We start from the raw sequence: 23,873 nt of genomic DNA on the forward strand, positions 1-23,873 counted from the left end.
CCCTCTCTTCTTCCTCCCTCGCCCTCCACTCTTTCCCAGTTAAATGATTTCCGTGAGCTTTCTGCTAGGGGTGGTAAGTAGCAGCCTCGGTGTTGCTCCTGCTGGTACTCCCGACTGCCACCACTTCTGAAGCTGCTCGAGAAGCTACGGTAATCCTGACGAACGGTCAGAGCTGGGTAAGCGTTTCCGTGTTCCTGCACCCTCGACACGAACACCATGGAGGAACGGGAACGGCCCGAGACTCCACGGCGTTCCGGCGAAACGGCTAATTTGTTTCCTCGCGCGAAACAATGCACGGCTAATCCGTAGTCCAGGGTAATCGCGAAGAAATGATAAGTAACGAGGGCAAATTTGTTTTCGGAGAGTTCAACGTTTGTTAGACGATTGATCGTCGTTATTTGTCGATCCTCCGCTCCCGAGTCTTCCGTGAACGATTTTCTGGAGCTTGATTCATCCCCTGCTAGCGTACCAGCGATTAACTGTGTACGGGTAGCCTCTTTCGGGCTATTGCGTTTCCAAAGTGCTCGGAATAGTGCTTTCATTTAAACATACAACTGCAGTATAAATTCTTACTTTCTCATCTACTCTAGAAGATCTCCATCTCGCGATATAACTTTTGTTGTTACGTCTAAAGAAACTACTAACGATTAACAGAAGTCTCGAATAGAGAGAGCTTGGTTCTGAAAGAACTCTTTCAGGAGAATTCTGGAAGAGGTAGGTTTTTTGAAGTGGATAGGAATAAGGCAAGGCGAGCGCGGAAAGGGATAGCAGAAAAGCTGTTGCGCTCGCGTCTCGGTGAAACGGGCAATTTGTTTCCTTACGAGGAGCAATGTACCGCTAATCCGTGCCACAGCCGGCGAAATTGTTGACTCTAATAAATGTGGCTCGCTTTGTTGCCAACCCCGACGAAGAAGACGCGCTTCACCGCGAACACGGGCACGTAGCGAGGAATAATCGTTCGTCTTGAAACCGTTTTTGGAGAACAAATAGGGCCTCGTATAACAGCCGTTGACGCAGCCTAGCGTCCAGTAAGATAGAAAATAGAAACATTTTCCCTCAAAAAATCGTTTGGTATCGAGCATTTTGAAAAATTGGAAACTAGAAAAACCTGTTATGGTTGAAGTTGAACGAAGCTACGTAACAAACAAGGTACAGAATCGTTCTTAATTACATGCTAAAGACCGATATCTGGAAATCAGATACGGTTTTCACTTCGCCCGCACAGCTTCTGGCAATGTTTATCGAGCGATGTAGCATCGCTGTTGGGAATTTGAATTACGGAGAACCCTTTAATTAATGTCTGTCATTAGCCCCGACGATGGCGGCTGGAAATAAATAAAGAAAACAATGAGAAACTGTAAGGAAACCCCTTCGCTGGAAGGTGAGCTTCGAGCTAAATTCTAAAAGAACTCACGGCCGATGAACAGATTCGATTGCGTTCGGGAGAATTCGAGTTCATTGTTATACAATTTATACTTCTTGGTTCTCAATCAAAGCATTGTTCCTCGATCTGGCTTCTTTATTTTTGTAATCGCGATTCTTTAATCAAGAGAGTATGGTGCCCTTGTATTTGAGCTTGGAGTACGCATCGTTTGATCATCGTTGGACCGCGTAAATTGCATCATGGCGAACAATTTGGGGAAAACCGATACATGAAAAGGGCTGATAATAAGAAGGCATTCGTTTACGAGGGCTCGTAAAGCATGACGAACGTTACCAGCTGCAGAGGTCGTAAATATCAGTCAGCGGTGTCCCGGGGCTCATGAATTTATGGACTGAGTTCGCTGTATCGCTGATAAGAATCGGCGAGTGTCCATTGGTCGCGTCGTAGTCCTCCCACGATACACGCAAGAATAGAGTAACAAGACGGGAAGAGCTAGGGAAAATGAAATTGAAAGAACTTTATTGCGACCAATTGGATCCGTTGTTGGCATCTGGGACCTTACAGAATTTATTGCTTCTTTTTATCACTGTAGCATTGCCTCCGTCCCCGCGGCATACGAGGAATGCTTTCGGATACCAGATTGTAAAACTTCTTGTAAACGATGTCGACCATTTGAATTCAGAAAATTACACATAGTGCATTTATTTTAATACTTACCGATTTCTCGTTAATGTATATAGATTCTATTCAGTACTTGGAACAGCCAAAGCATCCAAGAAGTCAATGTCCACCGCATTCGATATGAATCCCAAGCTGGTCTTCCCTGCAACAATCGAAACCCATTCAGAAACAGTGCAATCTCCATATTCAATGAAAATCAAAAGAAAGATCATCCGATCCCGAACTTTTACCTGGCGCGTTCGTCTTTGTCCAGCTGTCCAACGTTGTAAAACCACCGAAAATTTTTCTCGACGTTCGTGTTTAAACTTCCGCGTTTCTTGGACTTGACTGAACCTCCCCGGGAGCCATTCGTCTCGTCCGTCCGATCGGGAAACTCCGAGGTCGACCTCGAGGCTACGGGAGTGGCCAAGGTAACGTTTCGCGAGGTTACAATGTATTTCCAAAATTCGTTGTTCGCCGGCGGTTGCCTCGAAATCGAAGGCTTCCTTATCTTATTACCACGGACCGTGGAGTTCGAGGGATTCCACGGAGTCTCCTCGAAAACTTGGAAAACGCCGTTCGTCCGACGACTCGAGTGCTCGGTGGGGAAACTTTTGATCGAGCCACCGACATCGTTCCCAGAAATTCTATTCGTATAAATGTGACTCTTTTCGGTCGTACTTTTTACATCGGACATCTCCGTGCTACTTATATTTGCAAATTCAGGGAAGTTAGAGTCGGTGCCATCGCGATATTGCGCTACGGGGATCTTCGGTTCTTCGTCTATGACAGTCGTGTTCTTTTGCTCCTCAGAAGTCTCAAAACTCACAGAAACGTTGGGTATGGGAGAATCGCCTCTGCCAGGCATTTTCTTTGCCATTTTAGCCGTTGTTGCATGGACCTCACTGGTAAAATTAATTCCTCCCTTTTCTGTTGTTAATCCTTGATAATTAGCAGAAGTCAAGCTAGAAGTATCAAAGCTCCCGTTATTTAAAATACTGGTTTCTAACGTCGAGACTGTAATCGAATCAAACAAATTATCTAAACCGCTAACGTTCTTGGAAGCGTTTACGATCTGTTCTACAATGGTTGAAGGAAACGTCGTTTCAATGCCAACAGGTGAAGACGCGATGGTAGTCGAAGAACCGTTGCGAATTCTAACAAAAAAGTCGCGTTCGCCGTCTTCTCCGGTTACATACAGACTCGTGAATGCAGTTCCTTCGATTTTGGTCGCGTCAATGAATTCCTCGGTACCAAGGACAGTGGTTGGACTAAAACTTCCAGGAATTCCAGGCGTTTTCTTTGAATGCAAGTTGGGTTTCTCGGTGCTCTTCTTCGAATGATCACTGCTAGGTATTTCGCGCGTCGTTGAGGCGTTGATACTATTAAAACAGTACAATTATTTGAGGCACAACGTATAAGAAAACATCTGTACGAAGTACATGTGCCTTGTAATTCAGGGCTGTGTCGTTGAAAAGTACGAGAAATGGTTTCTTTGTTCAAGTTTGAAAAGGTAGAATAAAATTCATGCAACAAATGGTTAAATTCAATGCTTGAAAATTTATATCTTTCATTCAACGACACAGCACAAGTCCAGTTGCACTTCCCTGATACAAACCTGGTAGTTCGAGAGACGTTTTCCGTGAAATCGAAGCGTTCCTCGATTTGGAAGTAAGCGATCGCCAAGATTCTGAAAAGACGACTCAGTTTTTCCTTTAGAATCGACTCCTGGGGTTGCGCCCTTTGCAGAAGCATCAGCCTCGCCCAGTCAGACTTGAGGGCGCCGAAGGGCAACGTCGTGACCGGACACTGGAACCCGCCAATCATCATAGCGATTGTCGGCACGTTCTCGAGATTCAACTTCGACAAATAGTCCTCGAGCACGTCGATATCGAAGTCCTTACAGTCCTCTGCGATCGCAGAATAGCTTCCTTCTGCGAGGAAACACTTGGTATTTATTTGTTTTGTTTTCTATTTTCGTTAGCTGTTTATAATACTGTGTACAATGTAAAATGGCACTTACTGCAAAAGAACGGGAGAAGCAAGGTTAACGAAAAGAGATGCACGCGTCGAAGCACCTTTCGCGACATGATTGCTGCGCTGACTGAGACCGTCTAGATTCTATTTCGTTGGAATCGGCACATTTCTAAACGCGAATTTCCGCGACACGTGACCAGTTCGAACGGGAACTCGGCGCTCTAATATAAGTGTGAAGTCTGATTTCTGGGCCATTTTTAACATAAAATGTGTGCAAAATAAAGAGTTTTAGTTTGAATACACTAATGTACACACTTGGAGAAATTAATCTGTTATAAGATATAAAACGAAAGATAAAGCATGTGTTCTTAGATCGTTGATGCAGCCTTCTATTCTTCTACGACATGCAAGAATCGATTGCGGCCAATCCGCGAAGTAATAGGTCATCGAGTAGTGTTCCATTGTTATCTTTATCTTTATTATCATCATCATGATCATCGTTAATATTAATATGAATATTCTTTATCATTATTGTTATCATTATCAGCATCATCATCATCATCATCATAATCATCATCATCATCATCACCAGCATCATCGTTTATTACTATTATTACTATTATAATATTTTGCTCCACAAATATACTCGCGCGCCTTATCTATTTATATAGGTGTCTAAATTTGTATCCTTTGTTTATTTGTTGGTTGTTTTGTTTGTTCGAAACCCTGAGACTACGATTCTACCGTCACGGCGAATCGATTGAACATACACGAAGAATATGGTCGTTAAAGTCGTGCGGTGACACACACAACCCCTCGAACCGACGCGTTTCGTGTCAGACTCGTAAAAATATTTCTCTTTCCGGCTCTCTTTCCTTAATCGCGCGACGCACACAAGACAACAATGAACCTAGTGCTCGCAGCATTCGCAACGAACAACGATTAATGAGTAACGGAAAAGACGAGTGATCCATCGATAAACGAAAAATCACACAGCAGTAACGACATACACGGTGCTTCGAAAGTGTTGTTCAACCCTCTATCGCACGAATTTCACTTTACACGTTGAAACAGAAATTATTCCGTTATTTATACACAATGCGATAGAGGGTTAACGTACACCTGTTAGTTCTTAGGCCTCTGCGAAACGTTTCATACCGAAATGACGCAGGCAAACGCAACGTCTCGAGAAAAGAAAGAAGAACAGAGTGGTTCACGAATCTCGACGGCACGCGCGGATAGAATACGCGGATAAATGTTTAAAGGGTGCGGATCCGATGCATCCGACAACGCGTATATCACAGCTGCATAGAAAAAGCCTATTTACTTGGCTGGCGAACAGAAGAAATTGTACAATCGACGAGTTCACGAATGAAACGTGCGTACCAAAGCATTCTTAAAACATCACACTTGATAAACTACAACAAACGTTAACACACAAATTGGCGGAACGGGTGGCTCGTGACGCCACCAAACGTTTCTCGCAACAACGTCCGTCCAACGGAGTTTCCCATGATCGATTCTTCAGGAACCTTACATGTATCGCAGAACAGAAAAATGACACCATTAAAGCGAACGAAAAGGACGAAACAGTAAAAGCTGAGAAGGGACGCCTGACAGTGTTGGGCGGTAATTACTCGTCAAATTTAGACCTATATTCAAATCAGTACTAATAGCTTTGGTACAGGGATTAATAATACATAATGTGTTCCGTTCTGGATTCGCTGGTTTCATTAGCGAGGCTTAACTAGATGGCTCTGCCTTAGCCGCTATTAATCATTTCAACAATCTATCAGCTTATCGTGTACTAACAAACTATCTAGTAGTTGCGGACTGTTCAACAAACGATTGATAAGAATTACTGATGAGCTCGACTAGTAAATCCAGGGCGAAACTCGTTCGTATTATTCTTAATATAACGAAGACCACTAAAGAGATCTTGTCGTTGACCATCATTACGATAACTCGGTAATTATATCTACAAATCGTGGATTACACGTTTCGCCCAACACTGGTTTGACAGAAACAAAAACGCGCAGTGATATAACAGCCGGTCGCGTTTCTCGCATATTCCCGCTCGTGTTCGTCGCTTCATCTAATTTCGCAATGAGTGACGAGCGTTCATGCCGCGCTCAATCTTGTAAGATACTGATTGGAGGAAGGACACGTAAAGCGTCACACTGTGAACTATTTTGCATTGTATATTTAAATGCAGCAGGATTAAATAAAGTTTTTCGAACCGGTAGGAGAACGAAGACGCAATGCGGAAACAAAGGAAACTCAAAAAAGGGACGGTGTCGCGAGAGAAACAATGCAATCGCCTGTATCCTGATATTATTGCACTCTAAAACGTTACATGAGAATCCCGCGTATCGAGATCGCAAGGTTCCGAACCGATCCGATCGATCGCAGGCCAAACATTTGAACAGTAGCCGAACATCTCAACGTTATTACAATAAAATATTCATTCCCAACGATTCTCATTAAATAATTTTTTCTTTCCGTTCGATAACCACTAATTTACCGCGAAATAACAATAGGGCAGATCCAAAGAATCGGCGAGAACCTTGCCGCAGATCCTGTCGCGCGTTGGTAAACAGCAAATAATAACTTCACCTGTTTCGTTACGAACACGCGTCTCCTCCTTTGAAAAACTGAACTTTCACTTTGCACGTGATTAGTCGTTCCTGTACGATATTTCATCAATTCATTAATTTTTGTACGCTTAGAGGAAAAGCGTTATTATGCGCAAGCTCCGTGCACAGATCTCGTTAACAATAATAACTAGATAATAAAGATCCCTGAATACATATAATATAGCAATATAATATAAGGAAACGGTTTTCCGTTGCAGATTATCGTTGAATGGTTAGTTAAAGGTTAGTGATTTACTTCGAATCTCTTAACCTTCTGTGGTCCCAGATCGAGATGTCGCTAGTTAAACTGCTGGGAGCGTCCCGATTTGGGATCGCGGAAGATTAATTAAAAATATGAAATAAAAAAGTCACTTTCACGGTATAAATAGAAAGAAAAACCATTCAGTTTCAGAAAAGTAAAAGAAGGTCCGATTATTCGCGCTGAGAAACACAAAGAGTCGAGTAAACGTTACGAGGATGAAGCGGTTACGGAGAATAGAAATGCATTAGGTACCTCTGCTACCGCATCGCAAAGGAGAGAAGTAGACGTACCCGAAACCATAGACCAATTCCTAAGTCAAAAGCTGTCCGTGCCAAACGTAGGCGGAGTGAAGAAGCAAAAAAAAATGCCTACTTCCTTCGTAGTTGATTTAGTACACCATAAATTATATTCTCCAGTTAACAATTAATATATTTTCCTACGTTCTCTGTGTGGCACGCGCGAATAACAGTTTTCCGCGATCATTTCAACAATCGATTAAATTTTTCTTCAGCTCTCTCTCTCTCCTAAGACCCTGGCAACCTGGCCAGAGGTACGTTCCCGAAACTATTCTCTTCTGTATTATCTCGTACAAAAAAAAAAAACAACGCAAAAACAGCATGGCCTTAAATCGAGAACGATCCAGCCATTCTTTCGTTTTCCCTTATTCGCCGGCCAGCTAGCTGTTGGTTCGTATGATTGGTTCGATTTGTACAACGGCGCATACTAAATTCATTTCGCTCAACTAGAACTATGGATGTTCAATGCAGTACACACATCGATTTACATTTATAGCGGTCGGTTACGACGGTTCGATAGTATTAAAACGTGCAGTTACCTCTACATATAAAATGACGTACCCTTTTCATCGACACTATTAAAAATAGAGTTCGCGTCTTTCTTCTAATCTCGTATTGACTGACTCAGTTATTTCTTTTCCCTCGGAGAAAAGACGTAACTAAAATATCTGCAGCTACGTATGTAATTTTGATTAAACTGGTGTGGTCATTTGGTAACACGATGATAACTATATAACGTCAAACACCCACAGTTAGTTACATTTTGCATTTGATTTCTACGATCACCGATGTCGGCGTCGGTGTCGGTGTCTCGCACGATCGGTACCGATCAATACAACGTAAATGAAAACGTTTTTATTTTATTTGTTTATTTGGTAGGTTCCTCTATCTTTGTCGACAGATTTTTCATATACTATCCTAAAACGAGGGCTCCGGGATTAAAGCGTCTCGCTTCTTGTACTAGGTACCCTATCCTGAAATAACATCGTTTTGTTTTTTCTCTGTACCTGTAAATGGGGTACTCGAAAAGGAAAGTTTGGTTACTTCGACAAAAGTGTGTGCCTGCTATCCTAAAATTATTTCGCGTGTTTCGACGACTGCTGGAATCACTGGCCAAAGCTTCACGCTTCAACACTTTCGCTTAGTGAAAAATAAAGCCCATTTTGTTCGTGAGTCTTTTTCTTAAAGAAAAATAATAAAACTGCACAGTGTCCCTCCTCTTTTTTTACGTCTCACTATCACGCACTGTCTGTCCGCTCACACTCCCAAGGGGACGCGACGAAACGTGCCCTAACCTCACTGCCAGAGTGTTGTAAGTGTAAACGTTGATGATTCGTCGGCGAGCGATCAGACGCTTCTATGGAGTCCTTTAATACACATTTTTCTTTGAATCGAGTTCGAGTCGGCGCTTCATCGGTAGTGAGCAGCTTCTAACATTTCTACGAACAGCTTGTTCATAGGTACCTTCCCCGTTCGATAGACACTAGACCAAAATCTTCTAACAATTCCGTCGACCTGCCTGAGACCGGGCAACACTAGGAACATGTTTTGAGTGGCGCGAAGCGCTTGTCCTGGTCTTACTGCGGCCACACAATCTGAGAGGGCGTACAGTATAGTATCTCGGAAACGATAGAGGGCCTGTGGTTCGTCCCACCTCGCGTCGCTGTTTGCCAATATTAACGCTTTCAACATGTAATATTCCTCCCTGGTCAAGCCCAATCGTTGCAGCCTCTCAACGATCTGAATACACTGCCCAAACAAAAATGTTATGTAGCCTGGAACGAAATTACTGAAACTAACTGTACGGAAGTTGAACATTGGACTCACATGCGTGTACAGCTCTGTACAGTGGCATTCGCGGGCGAGTCGTTCGTCAAGCGTGAAATCTTGGGCAAACCTTAATCTACCATTGTTTGGCATACTTCTCCACGCGAGGCTGAACGTTAATATCTCGGCCCACGTGCTTTGCAGAAGTCGCATCTGGTCGTTCAGAGCTAGAGTGCTGAATCCAGGGATCTGCTTTGCCCAACCTTGGGACAAACGACACTGGTCAGATTGACTCCCGATATATAAATACTAATGATTGATACATGCATGAACTAATTGGATTACCGATTATTCCAACCAATTCCCGATCGTATAGGTCCGACAACTGACCAAGTATTCTTTGATCCGTGTCGAGAGTGTGGAAGAGATTAGACACTTGCAACATGTCGGGTTCACAGGCGGCCAGAGCTTCCAGCATTTTATTATCTATCGATAGATAAAACCGTTTACCGTTTGAATTTCACTGCATTTCAATGCAGCGTCAAAAAACGCGTTAAACCGAATGATTTCGTGCCATGACGTAAAGTTACTAAGAAATCGAGATTCGAGGATCGTATAACCCTTTTGCTACAACGAAACTGACCGAAAAGCGCTACTGTTGCGCAGGAGGACAACCCATATTTCGCAACCCTTACCCCCCTACGCAATTCATCACCTCTACCCGAGCTAGAACAGCGGTATTTAATTATTTAAAGGTCGTGAATTCCTGAAGATAGCCACAGATTATAAAATAGTCAAATACTACTCAGCGTCAAAAATCGAATTATTTGATTACGAAACTGATACTATAGATGGACTTTGCATTGCAACAACGGAAAATTTATCAATGACTCGCAGACGACCACTACAATAACCTTTCATAGCGAAAGGTTTAAATGAATTGAAAGAAGCCGATAGCTTACTTATGATTTCGTTAGAACCTCCTGGTCCTACGTTTGCTAGAAACATAGAAAACATTAAAATTTAATCGTACGTATCATCATGTGCCTCACGCCGGTTCTATATGTCACAGTGAAGGTGAACTGTACACTGTGAACGTAGACTATTACAAGTGAATATACACCTTTAATGAAATGATCAGTAAATGAGGAATTCACACTCGCTAGTTATAGCGGAAGCACTTTCATTATTGAATGAGAACTGATAACATTGCAATACACATTCACCGATTACTTTAACGAAGCCGTACGTTTATTAGCAATAACTTACATTAGGTGTACCGTTCACTTTTACGATAACATATATACCGTTGCGTTCGGATGATAAACGAGTATTTATGAATGCGATATTTAAGAATCACCTTCCAACGGGGCTGCCTTTAAAGGTGTATAGGGATCGGTGGATCTTCTATATTTTTGTCTGCCACCTCGAACACGATCCAATCGAACCCCCTCCTTCAGCATGCCCTGGCGGAGGCATTTCTGAAACCTGCACGCCTGGCAAGCTTTTCTCCTGCGTTTGTTTATTTCACACTCGCCATTCGCTGGACACGTGTACTCGATATTACCTGTAAAATTACTGGCTATTTTATCGTAATATACGCGGTCCTCATCCAGGTAGCACCAGCGTCAGTTTCACGAATAACCGAATTAATAGAAGTACATACTTGTCGATATTAGTGCCTGATTAGAGCACAAAACCAAAATCAGAAAAATGGACTTAGTAACGTTAACGGTAAGAGGGAAAAGACACGGCAAGATGTTAATAATAGATGAGTCAAAGCGTTCAACAAAAATTACAATCAATGCGGTGGTGCTACCTGGAAAACGCTGATGGAACGGTATTTGCAAGCGCGGAGGAGCTCCCCTTACCTTGTATCGTTCTTTTGAAAAAAGCTTTGCACGCTTCGCAAGACGCGACTCCATAATGAAATCCGCTCGCCACGTCCCCGCACACGAGGCAAAGCCTTCGAGGTATCATGTCCTCCTCCTTCACGCCTCCCTAAATTAACAAACATTGATTGATTTTGTGAGAAATGATCGTTAAACAAGCACCGTTTAAAGTTTCGTTCAAACGTTTCGACTAATTGAATTCCTAGTCCTCCTCACTATTGTCATAAGACTGTCTCATTTATGCATAATGAGATACTTTGTACGCTGCACAAACAACAACACCTGCACTGTCCACGTGATAGAACTATGATTGAAAACAAAAACGACTTGGTGTATCTGAGAACTCTGACGATGCACGTATATGCATTGTACCGAGTTAAAATATTATTTCAGTGAAGAGGACGAACAATACAGTTGGTCAAAGTTCGTAAAATAGAATTTTACGTTTCTTAACTACCTCTGGTGTTCCCAAGGGCTGCGTCGTGGAGGAACAGTGATGCATCTCAGGGCTGCCAGGGCTACCTTCACCTCCGCCGTAATCAGTCTGCATTTCCACCTTGCCGCAGATCACCTGCAACAAGCAACAATCGTTTAAGATTTGTTCCATGGCGAGGACGCGGTTCGGCTTACTTTAAGCTCGTTATACATATCCAACTTGTTTCGTCAATCGTAAAAACTACACGTCCGAAATACCTCTTGATGCTGAAGAGTCGTGGTCGGTGAACAGACTTGATAGTTTTGCGTGGGCGTGGTGGGATTCTCGATTTCTTGCTTGATGTTCGCCATGGTTCTGTTGTTCCCGATCATGATTTCGGTGCCGGCACCGGACATCATACAAACCTACAACAATCAAAAGAGCAACATATGTTAGTCCAGACGGACACAAACATCGTACGAAAGGAAAAGTCTGGATTCGCATTCGTTTTCTTGCTATTAATTCTCGAAGAAGACATTATTTTGGAGCAATTTCCACTCCCCTTAAACCAGCTGTTCGCCGAGTCACGAAAATCCCAGAGAGACAGTCTGCCTTGCAGTCGTCTGCACTTTTATTCTCCGCTATTTTTAAGCGCGACCAACACCACAAGCATTTTTAGAATTGACTTCAGAAAATACACGGCGGTGATTCTCGGAATAGGAACCCAAACGTTACACGTATAAACGTGAAAATGCCTTTTACTCTTATTCAAGAAAGCGTTTAAAACTTTGAGTAATTTACAGAGGCTTCCCTTGGCTCTAATTAATTCAGCAGTGGGAAATATGAAGGCCACCATTTGAATCAAAATATTTACTCTGTCAAGCTTATTTTATTTTATTTTATTGTTATAAAGGTCAAATTGAGCTGCTCGAAATTTCGATCTGGAGGTGATCGATGGAAGAGGCAAGGAGAAGGATAGGACCGCGAGTCGAGGTGCGATTCCAGCCAAGAAACGTCCTTAGACGAACGGTAGGTAGGGCGACGGAGAACAAAAGTAACGGTGAAAGGATTGCGTAAGCCTGTTCTTCCTCTCTCGTCCTCCTTCGCCTCTTTCCTCTCGGTGTCGTATATTAAATGCACACAGAAAGAGGAAGAGGGGAAGAGGAAGGAGTGCAGAGTATCTGGTTAGCCTTGAACCTGACTTTTCTGCGGGATGCAGTTTGCGATCGTTTGCGAGCAATACGAATGGAGACGATGGAACGCGTCCCTCGAGAGAGATTTATGCGCCGCCCGGAGACAGACGATCTTTACTCGCGGCAGCGGAACTCTTATCGCACCGGTGGCGACCATTCTCAAAACGATATCGTCAAGCGTTTAATTTTAATTCACGGTGAATAGCGATGCAGCCATTCACGGAGGGGGAATAATAACGAAAGCTGGCTCCCGAAGCGGCGAACCTCGCGCGTTATCGATTTTATTAGACTTTGCGTCGCGTCGCGCCTCATGTCTCGACGCGTTAATGCTCTCCCAGGAAAAAAAGAGTTCTGCAGACCATACTCGATACGAACTTTTTATTTCTTCCGTGGGCAGCAGTACGTACATGTATCGAAGGTATTTCTTCCACGACCTAAAAGCAAACTGTTTGATTCTATTATCATGGCAAATGTAAATATTGCAAATACCAACTACGAACTTTATAAAAGAACGTTGTTTGAAACCTTACGATAAAACGAAACTAGGCCGTATTTGTACTGACCAATTACCCTGTTTAAATCCACACAACTGTACAGTTTCGTTAACTTGTCAAAACGACCGCATCGAAAGTATTATCGATCGACCTTACTGCATTATAAACGATGTACTGTAGGTGTCTCAAACACTTCCTGTCTGATCACGTGATAGTTTCAATCAGTTCGAGTATGTTTCACGTGTCGATACCCAAATAGTCCTCGTACCTAAATGTATCTTAAATAATAAATACTGCGAATCCCTGAACGATAAAGTCAGGACTTCGACTCAATTTATACGGATACTGATCGGTTAAATAAATTCCTAACGCGATTTCCCTAATTGGTATCTCATGTCGCAATTGCAATTCGTGAGTTTTCCGTGCTGCCCACTATCGAATTGACGTGGAAATTCCATTTCAAGTGTATCTACAGGCTCTCTGTTTATGCGCATCGCCTTGGTAATCCATACAACGTACGGAAACTTGTTTGACCTTCGTTTTCGTAACGTAATCTTCGACTTCAATTCATTGGAACAACCAATGGCGAGATTATTTCACGCGTTCGCATAAATAACTGCCATGCGCGAATAATTAGTAATAATATACGAGCGTATTCTTATCAACGTTACTTTTTTCTTTAAACTGCGCAGAATCGAGCAGCCATGAAGTAATGTTGATCAGATTCATGAAACGTATGCATCGCGACAGCGTCTGGGAGATATTTTGACCTACAGATCGTTGCAGAAAATTCAGCGTTATTTAAAATATTTTTAGAAAAATAAATATTCATTTTTTGGAATCATGCAAGGTGATGTAACACTTTAGGCGACCTCAGCTGCCGTAGGGCAGATGGAAAGAAGGAAGAACCATCGCGAAGAGGCTACAAAAAAAGAATAAAATAGGGAAAAAGCACGAACTGTCGAAGAACATCTGGTTAACCTCGAACTTGACTAGCCGTGCGAATTGCTTCGCGCGTGCGTCTCTCACGTTCGGATTAATGAAATAAAAACCAACGGCAACGTGGGCGCAGAGTCGGTCTGACGATGTAACAGCCGCCAGAGAATAACGATAAAGGTCTCCGCGCGTATCTCTCTCTCTCTCTCTCACTCTTTTTATTTGTACAGTTTGGTAGTCACAGAATGAATAAAAAGGGTGAGAGGGCGATACGCGGGGAAAAGACGAGCATTGTTCGCATAAAAGAAAGAAAGAAATGCTCAAAGAACAGAAGATTGCGCAAGCCAAGAGTTTGCATTCGCAGACACTCGTTTTTCCCGCCTTCGGTCCGACCCCGACCCGCCCGTTCGATTAAGCGGTTACCGAAACCCAGACGGAAGGAACGAGCGAAGAATGGAAAAAGAAAGAGAAACGTATCGCGCGCTGCTATCTGGCTAGCCTTGAACTTGACTTTTCTGCGAGGGAGAGAGACGGAGAAGCGGCCGCGTTCGCGAAGGCCGCAAAGCGCGCCAACACACAATTTTAGCCGTCGCCGAACTCCGACGGAAACAGCCGACTGTGAGCGACCTTGAATCCCACCATCTGACTGTTATCTCACTCTAATTCTCTCTATCTCTCTTCTTATCACCATTATCCCTCCCCCTTGCCAACGCCGCAGACTCCGTAACTCTCTTTATCCATCTTCTTTCCCCTCTTTATTCATCTCCCTCCGTTTCAGCTTCCTCGTGTTTGGTTGCTTCACACCGTGTCACGCAAGTATGCCATTTTACAAATCCAGCGTTCCTAAAAAAAGCTCCCATAAAGATATTATTCTGATTCCTACGATAATGGGTTTGGTGTTCATTTTTGACTAACTGACGTCATATCCAAATAGGGTATCTGTACGAAACTGTCAGAGAATATGAAAACCACATACAGAACTTATATAAAATATACTTCATAGAGAGAAATCCGCAGTCTGGTTATTAATGTAGCGAGGCAAGATTGTTAAAATAGCACACTGTGTGTCAATCTGCCTGCCACGGATTCTGACAACCTGGACAGCTAACCGTAGTGTGAATCCTGAAGGCGGAATCGGGTTGAAAAAGAGTCCGTTTCGTTCTCCTTTAACCGCAATGTTATTACAGGGGAACTATTCGATTACGCGACGGTCTTGATCGTTGAATCGTTGAATCCTTAAAACCCGCATGCCTTGAAACTCGCGCGAAATCGTTGGCTGTATTATTTCGCTTCGCGCGAGCGATCTCTGAACGTAATTCAACGGCAAATCAAGGCCACCGGCTGTTTCGTTTCGAATAAGGTTTTCGTGGTACACATACATAGTTTCTCGCTCGTGCTCGCGCGCGTAACCGAAAAAATCGTGCCCACGATCGAGCGTCCGTTTTTAGAGGAGGCCGTGACCCAAATATCGATTGCACTAACAATTTTAGTTCTATCGCGATAACGTGGCTTAATTACGATCGAAGTATGTACATATGTCTCCTCATAACGATTTTCATTTATTATTCAAGCAATGTTCGACGCCCGCTCCGACACGAGCAACCCCAGCCCAGCTAGAGGTGGTTGCCAAAATTGCACCAATTAAGCTGTCTTATCTTGCGTTTCCTATTCGGTACCAATTTATATGCAAACTAATACTTGAAATTGGTTGTTATAATCGTTTCACTACTGAGTAGAAAGAAATCAAATGTGTTTAAAATTGACGTTAAGAGATAGATAGCGGAAATTATATTCTATCGGGTCAATCACATGCGAAGAGACTAACGGAACCCAATCAAAGGTCCTATATAATGAATCATCTAACATTTTTCGCGTTGTACCACCTGGGTACAACCCTAATTGAGAAAGGAAGCATGCAACGGACAAGTGTGCACTATGCCTCGGTCTTTAATCCATTCTTGAACACTTGAAACAAGAAAATTGAATAGCTATTGAGGAGAAGAGAAAAGAAATGATTTCTTGGGATCTAAACACATTTACTGTCAAATTTCTCAACGAAATCGCTCAACATATGGTACAACTGAATTGGTTTCACTCCTCTCACTCTGCGTGTTTAAAAGGAATGGGAACCGTGTCCTTGAGAAAAATGTTCCTTTCGCTGGGACACTTCCTTCTGCTACTATTTTTTCACCAGACATAACGTAGACGTTTGGCATTCCAATCTTCGATGACTCACCCTGTACATTTAACCTAAACAATTTCAAAACAATCTCCTACGTTTTCGACTAGGTCGGAGAAAGTCTACAATTTCTAACGAATAAACAATGGATCGAAAGTTGTTTATCTTTTATTCATTATTCGAAATTCGTGATTGACTACTTAACTCGCCTCTGACGCCAATCCGATAAATAGAGATACAAGAAACGATAATGCAATTCTTATGTGGCGGAAGCCTGTAAGCCCCCCTCTATCCGCTGACGGTTCTTCATTCGTGTCGGAGACGCACCATGTAATATCGAAATTTTCAAGGTGCGCGCGCAAGTCTCGCCCAACCTCTTTTTAAACAGGTCGATTATGTAAGCAAGAAAGAAACCTGGTCGGCGGAGGCGAGATGAAGAAAAAGAAACAATCCCTCATGCTGCTGCTTTATTCTAATTTGAGGCTCGTCGATCGCGAGTCCTTGCTATAAATTAGAGCATCTCGCTGTGTCATCGATGAGAAAGGGGTGTTCAACGTAAGTCTAGAAATTCTTTTCCCACTTAAGCAGTTAACAGACAAAACGTAACCGCCTGGCTACATATAAGTAGCCACGCGCAGTTTTCGCAACAAGTTTATCGCCGTGACCCTGAATTATTACAATGATCGAGAAGTGGCAACATTACACGTCCACGCGTAGGCGGTTACAGAATTAGAAGTTCAGAGAACGAATCGATTCCTCCCGAGGATGAAGACCCTGGGTCGCGGTCAAGGCAAGAGAGCTTCGGTAACAACTGTGCTCTCCGTTTTCGTGGCGAGTTTATCCAATAAAAGAAAGCGCAATAACGAGTCGACATAATAATGTCGCGACTATCACCCGGCTAATTTGAGAACGGCGTTCTTTCACTACTAACGTCTCGAGTATCCTGTACGTTCGCCAATGGCATTTGAAATTACTTCTTTTTCTCGCTCGTCATCTTTGGGCTCGGATCCTTGGGTACTAACATTAATAATCCTTCTGCAGAATCGACTCGAGGATCTCTGGCGCCTAGACAACTAAAAAAATATATATTAGTATTGGATACTTTTACTTTTCATTTTTTAGGCAAAGTAAAAATTTTATAATAACTTCGTCATTGGGGTTAAAGAATTAAACTGCAATTATCAATGGTACCAATGGACGCAGGAGTTCGAGATATCAAAATTGTTGCGTTGAACCAATCGAACAGTGTCGTGTGATACATGAGAACAAGGAGATGCTAAGTAATCAAGTAGCTTCTATGCTTATTCATTTTTTCGTGTCAAAAATCACGCACGTAAGAGATTATGGCTCGTTTCGCACATTGTCCAAGGTTAGGGCTGGCCCGGCACTCCAATGACGTCACCTACGTATTTCGTAGCCGCAAACTTGCATCCCCTCCACCAGAGAGTTCCGAAAGCCGATGATTACCAGACGCGTTCCTCGCAAAAGCAGACAACACACCGACGTAATCGTACGTCGGGCACGTTAGGCTAACGATAGGCGTCCCATCGGGTCACTAGATATAAAATTAAAGGAATACTCTGACTAGGAACGGAATTGATTCAAGTACTACTTGGTTATTCCGATTCAACAAAATTTGACTACAAACTTTAGGCATGGCGTCACTAGAGGACATGCGCAGACAAATATGGCGCGCAATTTTACAGGTTATGGAGATACGAAAACAAAATTACTCGATCACTTCCAAATCAACCCCCCCCCCCCTTATACCAAAATATGCAATAGACTCACTAAATGCTGGATTCCACTCTAACGAAAAACAGCAATTCGAGTGGCGCCTAAAATAACTCGTACGAAAAATGGCGTTCGTTGCAAAAATAAATCCATCTTCGCCAACGAATGGGAATCCATAAAGACTCAAGTGTCCTTCAACTCGAAACGATTCGAAAGCTTCTCTAACTCAAGGTAAAAGAGCCAAGGGTCCGAAAATATCGTGTGACGCATCCAGGCGACGAATATTTTTTTTATAAGCTTTCCAAAGGTCGGTCTCTCCTCCACCGACTCTCCCCGTTTGGAATCCACCATCTTATTTCCACTGCAAACTGACAACAAGCTGTCTCTCCTAGTATCTGGATCCTTTCAGTTTTACGTGCTTCGTACGAACTAGTTTTCGAAGTTTCACGCGATTATCGTTCCGTAAGAGCAACCGATAACGTCGGGCAATTCCCAAAAAATCGTTTTATCGATGCTGACACGTATAGAGTTCAAGAACGCGTCGGTATGGTGTCGCTACACGCGTCCACCGAAAGGCTAAGTAAAATCAGAGCTAACGAGAACGAGATTCCACGTTCCTCTGTGTCTTAAGCACGTGGAATTGCGTAAGACCGGTATCGCGTGGGTGTAGGTGCGTATGAAACTAGTTAATACGTCCAAACGGTTATACGATGTCTCTGCATACAAGTCACAAAACGCACAAGTACACATGAACACTATTAATAACGAAAAATTGATGGAAGACAGTCTAATCTAAAGTAACGAGATCGACCCCTACAGTACTAACGTGAAACTACTGATCTCTCGATTATCGAAACTATCGTAAACTCCCAATTAACGCCCCTTCCGTAAACGGCAAAAACTATAAAAGAAAGATGGGTGACATTTTCCACTCGGTAAACGTAGCTGTCTTTATTATCGATAAAGAAGCTGCTAAGTCCTTCAACGGATTGGAGGAAACATATACATTACTTACTTAACATTCCGACCCTAATTGCGAATCCTTCTCAAAAAACATATTAATTAGATAACACATAAACGGATCTAATTAAAAGTTCGATAACGATCAAAATAATTTCGTCCCTGAACAGTCTGACGTAAAATTGTTATTTTATCCGTTATCATTAAAACCTGGACATATGTCGACGTGTGCAAAAATTAATTATCGCGAAATAATCCGAAGTATTACAAACGAAACACAGATAATCGTCGGGACTCTATATTTCGAGTACAATTAATTGACGTCAAGAACGGCGTCATATTTGATTACCTATGGAGTGTTAACGATAAAGTACATTTCGTGTAAGTATCCACTAAAATCACCTAGAAACATCAGATAATTAAACGAAACGAAAAGAAACATTTGGTGGAACGTTCCAGGCTCGAGTCGTCCGCCCGAGCGTTTCAGCACCATCAAAACAAACAATTTTTTTTCGCTTTCGACGTTCGATGTATACGTCGTGCGAGCAAAATATCTCTCAACCTCTACTACATACCTTAACGGTTGCGAAATTTACTTCTAAACTTTACAAACTTATGGATATAGGGAAATAGAAATACAGTTCCAAAATCGAATTCATCGGCAACGCGAAAAGCCGGCAGGCTTGGAAAAACGATCGGCGAGCCACGGGAGATAAATTACCTAACGTGCACGCCGTAACGTAATAACCGAGTTGTCGCTAAAGTTGACTGACGGTACGCGACGAAGATAATACGTGTTCGTTTACCATCGGGAAATAAGGGAACTCAAACACAAAATCATCAGAGTTCAGCAAAGCGGTCGAAACACAACATTCCATCGAAGGTCATCGCGAGTTGTGGCGAGAGAAATGTGCCTCGTATTCCGTACACAAATACTGACTCAGTCAGTGAATTTTCGATCCAATTTGCGTTCGTTTCGAAAACGATCGATATTCGTCTCGATATTCGATCAAGAGAAATTAACAACGGAAGCAGACATGTGGAACGCGCGCGCAGCACGTAAACAAAGCCACGAGATCGAACGGAGAACAAGAGAGAGGTTAGGTGACGACGACACTTACCACATCGTACATCCAGGAATCCATGGCATCTGTCGGAGGCTTCGACAATGGCACTGGAGATCCTACGGTGTTGATCGTTGCACTTTATCACGGGGAAAAGCGTAAACGATCGCGGCACGGAGAATCTAATCATTTACGAAGTACGCGGAGATAGAGACACGCGCGCGGTCACGCGTATGTGCATACTACCCCCTACCACGACGTTCACGGCCCGACGAGCCGTACGCGACTGACGGCCGATACAGAGGATACGACAATACTCGGAACCAGCCGATCCTAACACCGGGCGCCACGAATCCGCGAAACGCACTTTTACTACGCTAATTACCTTATCTATATAAACTAAATTGATACTCGTAGAATTTTCACGTGATATCGGCTTACAAGGGACGTCTGCTGGCTTCAAAATTCTATTTCTTACTTTAAACATATTGCAGAACTTCGAAAACCATGAAACTTTGATTTAACTGAAATTATACATCTGTATTGTATTTTGGAGCCCAGGGCAAAAGGCTCTAAATTTGCCTGGTAGTGAAAGGTTAGTTCTATTTGAAGTTATGTGGATTTAAAACGGACCCACTGTATGCTTAACTTTTTCCGTACGACGAGATGCACCTTTATTTGACCAATCGTTGAAACGGGACTCGCAGAAGATTATTTTATTAGTTCCAGTAACGGTAAAGATTGTTCTAAACTTGCTGTTCTAAATGAAGAAAATCGACGAAATATGTATTCTATTCATAGACCACCAACGGGGATCGCTAAAAACTCTCACTCTGAAATATTCAGAGGAATCGTTGCATTTTTCAGAGTCTTCGAGTTAGATTCGCCTGTATCAACGATCAAATCGACGACCATTCGAATCTGACGATGCTGTCGCTACATACGAGCATGAAGGAAGTATCGTTGCGAATATTGTCATGGTCATAATTAATCGGTCGTTAACTCATGATTCTCGAACCTCCTACTCGAGATATATATTCGAATACTCGAAAAACGGATCCATTAGGTAGCTTCCCTTCAACTAATACGACTAACAAGTTACTCAAGCACATGACTGCAATTAGCCAACGTCTATGGGGTCCTATGGATGGAGAGGAATTGCGTGCACGTACGACGCAATTGAATTTTCAAAGGGGAGTAGATCGATGGAGCTACAATTCTCTCTCTTTACCCCCATGCTTGGATACGGTGGTCCTGTTCTCGACACCGAGATGGTACGCTACTGGCGTTATGCGTGCTACGTGTATATGCACGACGATGAGGGTGAGTGGGTGGGAGATGGGGGCGGTGGCTGTGACGGCAGAGCGGCGGTGGTAGCACTGGAGGCGGCGGCGGCGGCTCGTCAGCCGACGGAGGAGGAGAAAGGTGGCCAGTGGCCTTGAACTTGGCTGCCGCCGTTTTTGTGCACAGCCGTCGCCCGCCGAAAACAGCCCACCAGCGTAGGCTACAGAGTTTTCTGTTGACACACCGCAACACCACCTCCCCGAACTTGACCTAGCATTGAACACCGTTTTCAACCAGTCTGTCTTCTCCTGGATCTCGCCTAACTTCGCTTTCGATCAACAAAATTCTATATTAGACCCGGACCAATCTATTTTATTCATTTAATGCAAAAAGCTCCGAGAAACATAATATCAATTATATTTATGAATTCCAAACGCAAGTATGAACCGTCTGAAACGTAAACTTCGTATCTACGTTGAGTTTCATATCCAATCATAAATCATTCCCTCACATTTATTGTCCGCCGACTGTTTTCGAACAGATTATCTGCAACGAGAACCATTATGCAACATCGTGTCGCATATTTTCGATGTTTCCTGATACACTCGATAAGGAAGACAAGTGTGGTAATCGAGGGAAGAATTTGCGTAAGATATCGAGACTGCACGTAGCGAGCTCTCGACAAACTTGTCGATACTAGTCCAGATGAAACATATTGCGTGCAATCGCGAACGCATCTCCTTTGGCATAGTTCTTAACAGGAATAAACTTCTAAAGAATTTTTATTTCTTACTCTGAATAAACAGTAGCGTTTGCTTTGAGGATAGAAATACTTATAAATAAATTACTATGTATTGGTTTCATTAGTCATCTATTATTCCAATAAAAGTTTCTCCATTTCTAGTTTCTAACAAAAGAGACGCGCTCTAAAAAAAAATATCAAAACCTGTGCCAATGGAAGCAGCCGGTAAAGGTATAGCCAGGGTTGAGGTAGGTAGACTACGAACTAACCGGATCGATATGGCACTCTCGCTTTCTGGTGTTCTCGTTTCATCTATCTGTGTCGCGTTTCTGATGCAGTGCACAAAATTAAGCCATCTTCTACCAATCTATCCGTTTTCCAAACTATGATCCACCGAAAACAAGTGTATTCCTACGGTAAGAAAAATGAAATCGTAACATCGTACAAAATGTGTACGAAAATGAAAATGGAAAATGGTAACTATCTTCAAAATAAAAAGTAATTAGAAGAACACCCGCTGTAACGAGTATTGTTTACATTTGAAACCATCAAGGGTCTAACCTAAACATATCGTCTGGCACAACAATATCATCGTTGAATGTCGAAAACAAAGTCACTGCCAATCTATGTAAATATATTTATTTTGATTTATTTATAAACCATCCCAATTTTTTCGTCAAAAATTGAAGCACTTTGTACATACCGGACACTCGTTCAATGTTGCTAATCATTCTCAAAAAATCAATTGATTTTCCACGCGATACACGGTGAAAATTTAATTCTTCTATATGCAAACGGGCGCGTGCTACGCGAAAAATAAAACGATCTATCGGAAATATTTAGGAAATCGTAATTTTGTTTTTCATTAACTCAGCTTTATCGATTGTTACCTTCCAAAATGGAAAGACGATCTGTCGGTAACAAAGAAATTTGTAATCTCATCGGTCGGTACAAATATTTAAAATAATAACATACCATTTCAATTTTAATAAAATAAAAGGAATCTCGCGAATTCTTAGACAAAACCATTAATGTTATTCATTGATAGAAATTATATTCATTGATATCTGTCATGCAGTGATTCAATGCATTAGCCTACTGTGAACAAGAGTACGTGTGTTTGCATTGAATATTCAAAGGCTATTTAGCACAATTATAGAATTACATAAAAGGATGAAACCTGTTACATGTAAATCTTGATCTTTTAGAAAATCTTATTTCAGCGTGTTTCAATAATAAGTAAACATACGTTTTGAATTTAATATGTAACCTAACTGTTGTTAAAAATACAAAGTATATACACTTAATAGCGGAATTAATTTGCACTCTGTATGTATACAAGTTATAGACAATATCATACCATTGGAGCTATTGGTGTATCGATTTACAGACTATGAGATACGCGTAGCTTGAGAAAAGCCACGAAATCTCGTTTATCGTCACTCGCTGGATTTCATAACTCGCCTTTTTTTTTTTTTTTTGGATGAAAAAAAACCAAGGCCACAACAGCCTTGTTGTGAAACTCCCGTGTAGTTGATTTTGAAATCGAAAAACAAAATCGAAAGGAAAACCGATGGATTCGCGATTTGGATGGAACATGGAGCGATCGATGACAAAAGGAAATTAACAGACGAAACACGAAATACAAAGTAACAGCAAAAAATACAATGTACACAGCAAGACGTAAACGAATTTGTAACAAAGATGGCGGAAGGAAATTTGGCAGATCGTTGGTGCCCTATTATTTTTGCCTTCTCTACGAAATAGCGCCAAGGGAGACATTAACGAACGTAGAAATAGATCCAAGAACTTACCTTGAGATCTGCGATCGTCCACGTATCTCCATCGATGCTTGGAGATTTTCAATCTCGAGAAAAATATTGTAGCAATGGCCGATTCCACAACTCACTACAAGCAGAAAACTCGACGGTTTCGATTGTTGTGCTCGTGGCGCCATCACACGAGTACGAGTACAGCAAGAATCATGACCCAAATGCG

At 42.4% G+C, this 23,873-nt stretch overlaps 1 protein-coding gene across 9 annotated transcripts; it reads right to left on the reverse strand.

The window, feature by feature from the left end:
- Nucleotides 1–1,886: 1,886 nt before the first annotated feature.
- Nucleotides 1,887–23,844, reverse strand: LOC128894189 (steroid hormone receptor ERR2). 9 transcript variants are annotated; one of them, XM_054155743.1, is made up of 13 exons: nt 23,690–23,837; nt 22,145–22,286; nt 11,568–11,714; nt 11,332–11,445; nt 10,854–10,983; nt 10,343–10,564; nt 9,945–9,980; nt 9,328–9,468; nt 9,043–9,245; nt 4,068–8,964; nt 3,663–3,978; nt 2,296–3,426; nt 1,887–2,207 (listed from the first exon to the last, which is right to left on the reverse strand). In XM_054155743.1, exons 3-10 carry the CDS (start codon nt 11,706–11,708, stop codon nt 8,626–8,628), a joined length of 1,326 nt encoding a protein of 441 aa, XP_054011718.1. In that variant the 5' UTR covers nt 11,709–11,714; nt 22,145–22,286; nt 23,690–23,837; the 3' UTR covers nt 1,887–2,207; nt 2,296–3,426; nt 3,663–3,978; nt 4,068–8,625. The 9 variants fall into 9 exon arrangements, with proteins under 9 accessions (XP_054011718.1, XP_054011715.1, XP_054011717.1 ...); XM_054155740.1 differs by lacking the exons at nt 22,145–22,286; nt 23,690–23,837 and adding an exon at nt 19,907–20,147 and having other exon boundaries at nt 2,296–3,009; nt 3,244–3,426; XM_054155742.1 differs by lacking the exon at nt 22,145–22,286 and having other exon boundaries at nt 23,690–23,844.
- Between the last annotated feature and the right edge of the window lie 29 nt (nt 23,845–23,873).

Source organism: Hylaeus anthracinus, unplaced genomic scaffold (assembly GCF_026225885.1).
Source record: "Hylaeus anthracinus isolate JK02 unplaced genomic scaffold, UHH_iyHylAnth1.0_haploid 3, whole genome shotgun sequence".
Taxonomy (NCBI): domain Eukaryota; kingdom Metazoa; phylum Arthropoda; class Insecta; order Hymenoptera; family Colletidae; genus Hylaeus; species Hylaeus anthracinus.

Coding starts and splice junctions, on each gene's coding strand:
- LOC128894189 (XM_054155738.1), bottom strand. CDS start 4,134: ATGTCGCGAAAGGTGCTTCGACGCGTGCATCTCTTTTCGTTAACCTTG. Junction 3,979..4,067: donor GCTTCTCCCGTTCTTTTGCA/GTAAGTGCCATT, acceptor GTTTCCTCGCAG/AAGGAAGCTATTCTGCGATC. Junction 2,208..2,295: donor GACAAAGACGAACGCGCCAG/GTAAAAGTTCGG, acceptor CGATTGTTGCAG/GGAAGACCAGCTTGGGATTC.